The sequence below is a fragment of the Oryzias melastigma genome, linkage group LG19 (assembly GCF_002922805.2).
Source record: "Oryzias melastigma strain HK-1 linkage group LG19, ASM292280v2, whole genome shotgun sequence".
Lineage (NCBI taxonomy): Eukaryota > Metazoa > Chordata > Actinopteri > Beloniformes > Adrianichthyidae > Oryzias > Oryzias melastigma.
The window spans coordinates 919,693-925,966 of NC_050530.1; the positions used below are offsets into that span (position 1 = coordinate 919,693).

Here is a 6,274-nt window from a genome sequence, read left to right on the forward strand (position 1 = left end):
TTCTCTTTATTAGAAATACAATAAACTTCACATTCCCAAGAACAGTATAAAAGTGCATCCATTTTAGCTTTGGGCTAAAAGTTTTGACCGCTAGCTCTATCAGAAATCTAGCTTTTAGCTCTGGGCTAACTATGTTTTTAGCATAGCTAGCTAAGCTAACTATGTTTTACATAGCTAGCCCAAAGGCCAAATGCCGCCAGCTGTTTTCTAATATAGCTAGTGGCGCTCTAGCCTTGTTTTTAACTTAGTTGGCAGACTTCTAACTTTGTTTTGAGTATAGCTATCAGTCCGCTATCTTTGTTATTAACATAAATGAGGAATTTGGAAGGAGAGTTCTGCTTGAACCAACAGCCAAAGCTAGCTCAGACCCCTCCCCCGTGTACGGCTGATGCAAGACACACACGGGGGAGGGGCAGCAAGCCTGTGCTAAACGGAAAAAGTGAAAGAGAAATATCGACTGGTGGCCGATTGATATCGGACTGATGCGATAATCTCAAATTTTGCAAATATCGTCCGATACCGATACTGACACCGATATATCGCTTTTTAATTTTTTTATTTCATTTTAATTTTAGTTTACTTTTAATTTCATTTAATTTTTAAAATAAATAAATTTTTAAATATAAATTTAATTTCTTATCAATTTAATTAGTAGCCTAAAATAAAACACTTCTCTAAATTAATTTTAAATTTAAGGTTTTACTTTAAATTTTTAATTAATTTATTTTTAATTTACTTTTAATTTAATTTTAAAATAAGTTATTTTTAAATTTAAATGTAATTTTTGATTAATTTAAAAAACTAATTGAACTTTTTAATTATTTTGTTTCTTATTTAAATGTAATTTCAAATTTTAATTAATTTAATGTGAATTTTTAATTTTAATTTACGTTAAATTAATTTTAATTATATTTTAAATTTAAATTTTTAATCAATTTAATGTAGTAATTAATTAATTTGAATTTTTTTTATTTACATTTTTAATTAATTAAATTTGAATTTTTAATTAATCTAATGTGAATTTTTAATTTTAATTTACTTTTAATTTTTAAGATAAATGTTAAATTAAAGTCCAATTTTTGACCAATTTAATGTAGTAATAAATACATTTTTACATTTTTTTATTTAGATCTTTAATTAATTTAATTTTAATTTTGAATTAGTGTTCAAGGACATTATCGTTTTTGTTTGGTGCTAAAAATCCATCTGCTTCTGCCTTTCTGCCCGTGTCCATTGAGGCTTGTCAGCTCCTTCTCCAGCAGCAGCAGCAGCAGCAGCCGCCGCAGCAACAGCAGCAGCAGCAGCTGCTGCAGAACCAGAGGAAGTTCACCCCAAACGTTCGACAGCAGACCGATCCTCAGGTACACTCCTCACCAGCGCCGGCTTCTTCTTCTCTTTTCTCCAGCTGACTTCCGTCTTTGTCTCCTCAGCTGGCGAGGATCATGACGGTCCTGCAGCAGCAGAGGCAGCAGCAGGTGGGGGGGCTCAGCGGCGGCTCCAAACTCTCCCCCTCACACCACGGCGGGCTGGGACCCAAGCTCGACCCCCTGCCGCATCCGGGCCTGGCCAGCTCAGTGTCCGATCTGCACCAAAAAAACCTGGGACCCTACTCCGGTCCGAAGCGTCTTAGAGAAATGTTTCCACATATCTAAACGAGAACCTGTCATTTCATTTGTGGTGTTTTTGGTTGAACAGGGTTTGGTCCTGGGGTGAACCTGCCAGGTTTGGACCTGGGGGGCTCCATGGGGGGTCAGCAGTCCCGTTTTAAATGGATGATGGAGGGGAACTGCTCCCCCGACTCGTCGTCACCTGAAAACGCCTACCACAAAAACGGTAAAGTGTCTGAGTATTTTTGTGTCGTGACTCATGGAGGCAGATGGAGACCCATGTGATTAACATCCATCTGGTTTCATGTTCGTCATCCTCCAGGTCCCATCGCCCCCCACCACATGAAGATGCAGGCCAGCTCGCCGTACTCGCAGTACGACGGGATGGTCGACGGGCTGGCTGACAGCTGGCATCGCACCCCCGGCAACAAGATGGGTTCCAAGCCGAGCAGCACGCCGAGCTGGCCTCCCGGTTGGTGATGATTCGTCATGGAGGGCTCAGAGTTGGGGGGAGGGGCAACAACGTTGCTGAGTTTTGAGTGAATTTGTTCAAACTTGAATCCATTTTTATGGTTTGTTGTAGAGTTTCAGCCCGGCGTGCCGTGGAAAGGAATTGACCGCGTCGACCCTGAATCCGACCCCTACATGACACCAGGGAGCATGATGGGAAACGCAGCTTCTCCCGGACTCAACGATTCGGAGCACCAGTTATTAGAAAACTCTGGTGAGCCTTAAAACAAGCACACGAGTGATATATGGTGATACTTCCTTTGGCAATACTTAGGATTTAAGTTTAACAGATCAATAATCAATTCATAAAAATATAAATCGATTTAGCACGTAAAGCTAAACTCCGCTAGCATGATGCTAACTCTTAATGGAATTTCTTATAGGATGGCTAATTCCAATGCTCGGTCGACCTTAGCATACAATGCTGACTAAATGAACATTTTTATCCCGGACAAGCCCCCAAGTTGTTGAGCCCCAGTTCCCTCACTGAGATATCTCCAGGACATGAATTTTCCAAACTCTTTCAAGGAAATATTTTTAAAGTAACTATTTGTGGTCTAAAATGTTATTTTTTCCTTATACTGTCGTCTTCTTCTGGCATAAGGTGTAATACTGTAGCACGATCGCCACCTAGTGGCCAAACAAAACGCCTTCCAGGAGAAGCAGAACAATGTTAATGATCTGAACATTTTTGTTGGAGCTTATTATTTCACTCATAAATGTTAATAATAAATTAATAGAAATATATAGTAAATTATTAATGTATTTCTAAACAAATATGTATAAATTTGTAAACTCAAAATTGAATTGAATTGAATTGAAGAATCAAAGAAAAATCAAATCGAATCATTTTTAGAAATTCTAATCGATACCCAGCCCAAGTACTTGAATCAACTATTAAATGGTCCTATTTAAATGTTTATTTTTGCGTATTATTTCCTTTTATATTTGACGGACCTTTTCAGGCACCATCAACATTCTAGTTTTTTATACTGAAAACAATTAGCTGTGGAAACCAGACGATGTTTACTGTTCCGTTTACAAACCGATTTCTTATTTTAACTAAAGAAAAGCGCCATAAATTTATGACTCCTGTCTGCGTCTTCAGCGTCTGCTGCTATAAATAAATCTGTTTTTGAAGCAGTTGGAGTCTAAATATAGACGTGTTTGAGTTGAGAAGATGAATGTGATCCTTCTTCCTGCAGATTCCACTCCTCCACTGAACACCTTGCTGCCTTCACCTGGTGCCTGGCCCTACAGTGCCTCAGACAGCCCGCTCAACCATGCACACAACCCAGGTCTCCGTCATTCCTGTTGAAGCCACGTCTTAAAAATCATAGAAACTAACTTTTAATGAGTTTTGTTTTCTCAGCAGCAAAATACGCGGATTATAAGACGAGCTGGCCCCCGGAGCCCATCGGACACAAGTCCTGGAAAGCCAACCGCGGCAGCAGCCAGTCCCAGATGTCCCGCCCACCGCCAGGCCTGGCGGGTCAGAAGCAGCCGTCGTCTTCGCCGTGGTCCGGAGGAGCCCCCCGCTTAGCCGGCCGAGGCTGGGGGAGTGGGTCCGGCACCACCGGTAAGGCCTCCGCCCCAACGTTGGTTTGGGCCCGGCCCGGTTTCTGACTAGAAGTGGGTCGAGATGAAACGCTGAGGTGTTGGTTTGTGTTCCAGGCTCCACCTGGAGTGATGGCAGCGGTCGGGAAAGCTGCTGGTTGGTGCTCAGCAACCTCACGCCACAGGTAATGGCGGAAGTCACCTTCAAAATAAGAGATTAGGGGAAGTCACTTTTAAAATAAGAGATTAGAGGAAGTCGCTTTCAAAATAAGAGATTAGAGGAAGTCGCTTTCAAAATAAGAGATTGGAGGAAGTCACTTTCAAAATAAGAGATTAGAAGAAGTAGCCTTGAAAATAAAAGATTAGAGGAAGTCACTTCAAAAATAAGAGATCAGAGGAAGTCACTTTCAAAATAAGATATCAGAAGAAGACGCCTTCAAAATAAGAGATTAGAGGAAGTCACTTTCAAAATAAAAGATTAGAGGAAATTGATTTCAAAATAAAAAAGTTAGAGGATGTCACTTTCAAAATAAATGATTAGAGGAAGTAGCCTTGAAAATAAAATATTAGAGGAAGTCACTTTCATAATAAGAGATTAGAGGAAGTCACTTTTAAAATAAGAGATTAGAGGAAGTCACTTTCAAAATAAAAGATTGGAGGAAGTCACTTTCAAAATAAAATAGAGGATGTCACTTTCATAATAAGAGATTAGAGGAAGTCACTTTAAAAAAAAGAGATTAGAGGAAGTCACTTTCAAAATAAAAGATTGGAGGAAGTCACTTTCAAAATAAGAGATTGGAGGAAGTCGCTTTCAAAATAAAATAGAGGATGTCACTTTCAAAATAAGAGACTGGAGGAAGTCACTTTCAAAATAAGAGATTAGAGGAAGTCACTTTTAAAATAAAATAGAGGAAGTAACTTTCAAAATAAATGATTAGAGGAATTCATTTTCAAAATAAGAGATTAGAGGAAGTCACTTTCAAAATAAGAGATTAGAGGAAGTCACTTTTAAAATAAATGATTAGAGGAATTCATTTTCAAAATAAGAGATTAAAGGAAATTGCTTTCAAAATAAAAAAGTTAGAGGATGTCACTTTCAAAATAAATGATTAGAGGAAGTCATTTTCAAAATAACAGATTAGAAGAAGTTACTTTCACAATAAAAGATTAGAGGAAGTAGCCTTGAAAATAAAAGATTTATCACCATAATTGTCAATGACAACAAGCTAAGATATCAGATATCAATACTCAGCACTTTATTAATCTCAGTAATTGTTACATTTTCAGATGATCACTTAATGTCCCATTTTCACTATGTTGCACCATGTTCAACAGTTACGTAATAGTAAAGAAGAATTAACTTACAGATCGACGGCTCCACCCTGAGGACCATCTGCATGCAGCACGGCCCCCTGCTGACCTTTCACCTCGGCCTGACCCAGGGAACCGCTCTGATCCGCTACGGCTCCAAGCAGGAGGCGTCCAAGGCCAAGAGCGCCCTCCACATGTGAGATGATTATTTCACCGTCTGGGCGTGTCGGAGGGCCTGCATGGTGTTTACGGCACTGTCTTCCTTTCCAGGTGCGTTCTGGGTAATACCACCATCCTAGCGGAGTTCGTCAGTGAGGAGGACGTGGCTCGCTACATTGCACATTCCCAGGCAGGAGGAGCGGGGGGCGGAGGAACCGCAGCCGGGTCCACCGCTGCCGCTGCCACGGGGGCCAGCAGCGGCGGAGGAGGCGGGGCGGTCGGCAGCAGCGTGACAGGAGTGGAGGGGGCCCCCTCCAACCCCGGAGGGGGCGGGGCGTCTTCCAGCTCCGGGTGGCAAAGTCTTGAAAGCACAGGCAGCTCTTTGGACCCGCCGGCCGGCCAGGGGCCCGGGCTGGGGATCTTCACCCAGTGGAGCACCAACGGAACCGGCGGGGCGGGGGGCGCCGAGCCCGGTCGGCAGGGACTGTGGGGCGGTGTGGGCGGGATGGGCGGAGCGGCGTACCCCACCAGCAACCTCTGGGCCTCTCCGGGGCTCGAGGACCGCCACCAGATGGGGAGTCCCGCCTCCCTGCTGCCGGGGGACCTGCTGGGCGGGGGGGCCGACTCCATCTGACTGACGCGGCGCCCTCCCCCTCCCCCGCTGCATCCGTTTACAGGAGAACACACACCGGTCACATGCGCTCTGGGGTCACGTGCACGCTCAGCCGCTCCTCGTCACATGAAGACGACAGGGAAACTTGAACGGGACTGTGGGGGGGTCCGTTAACCCTTTTAGGACTGGACTGGAGAGGCGTCGGTCTTTTTACCCAGCATCCCTCAGGCATGCACTGACATGTTTTTAATGTGCCACTGCTTTCTTTTCTAGAACTTCTCACCTTTGCAGACTGAGCCGTCTGAACCACGCCGGCGGGTTTCTGCATTCCACTTTTTTCAGCCGGTCGGAGCCGACCGAGAGCCTGCAGGTTTGGGCCACACTACTGACGCCTGGCGGCGGCGGCGGCGTGTTTTCGTAGGTACAGACACATCGCAACGGGACCCAGGGTGTACGGAGAACAAAGGTCATGCGCCAAACTTGCACTAAAACCCGACCTCCATCAAGCCAAGAAACG

The 6,274-nt window shown here is 43.6% G+C and overlaps 1 protein-coding gene across 1 annotated transcript in view; it reads left to right on the forward strand.

Annotated features, from left to right (window-relative positions):
- tnrc6b (trinucleotide repeat containing adaptor 6B) overlaps nucleotides 1–6,274 on the forward strand; it is a gene marked incomplete in the record, with an annotated part of 31,880 nt that extends 25,606 nt beyond the window's left edge. The window contains 10 exon segments of the mRNA XM_024285450.2: nucleotides 1,239–1,361; nucleotides 1,431–1,614; nucleotides 1,696–1,833; nucleotides 1,930–2,079; nucleotides 2,191–2,331; nucleotides 3,323–3,415; nucleotides 3,490–3,696; nucleotides 3,792–3,859; nucleotides 5,042–5,181; nucleotides 5,256–6,274. Coding sequence (XP_024141218.1) covers nucleotides 1,239–1,361; nucleotides 1,431–1,614; nucleotides 1,696–1,833; nucleotides 1,930–2,079; nucleotides 2,191–2,331; nucleotides 3,323–3,415; nucleotides 3,490–3,696; nucleotides 3,792–3,859; nucleotides 5,042–5,181; nucleotides 5,256–5,778 — 1,767 coding nt within the window.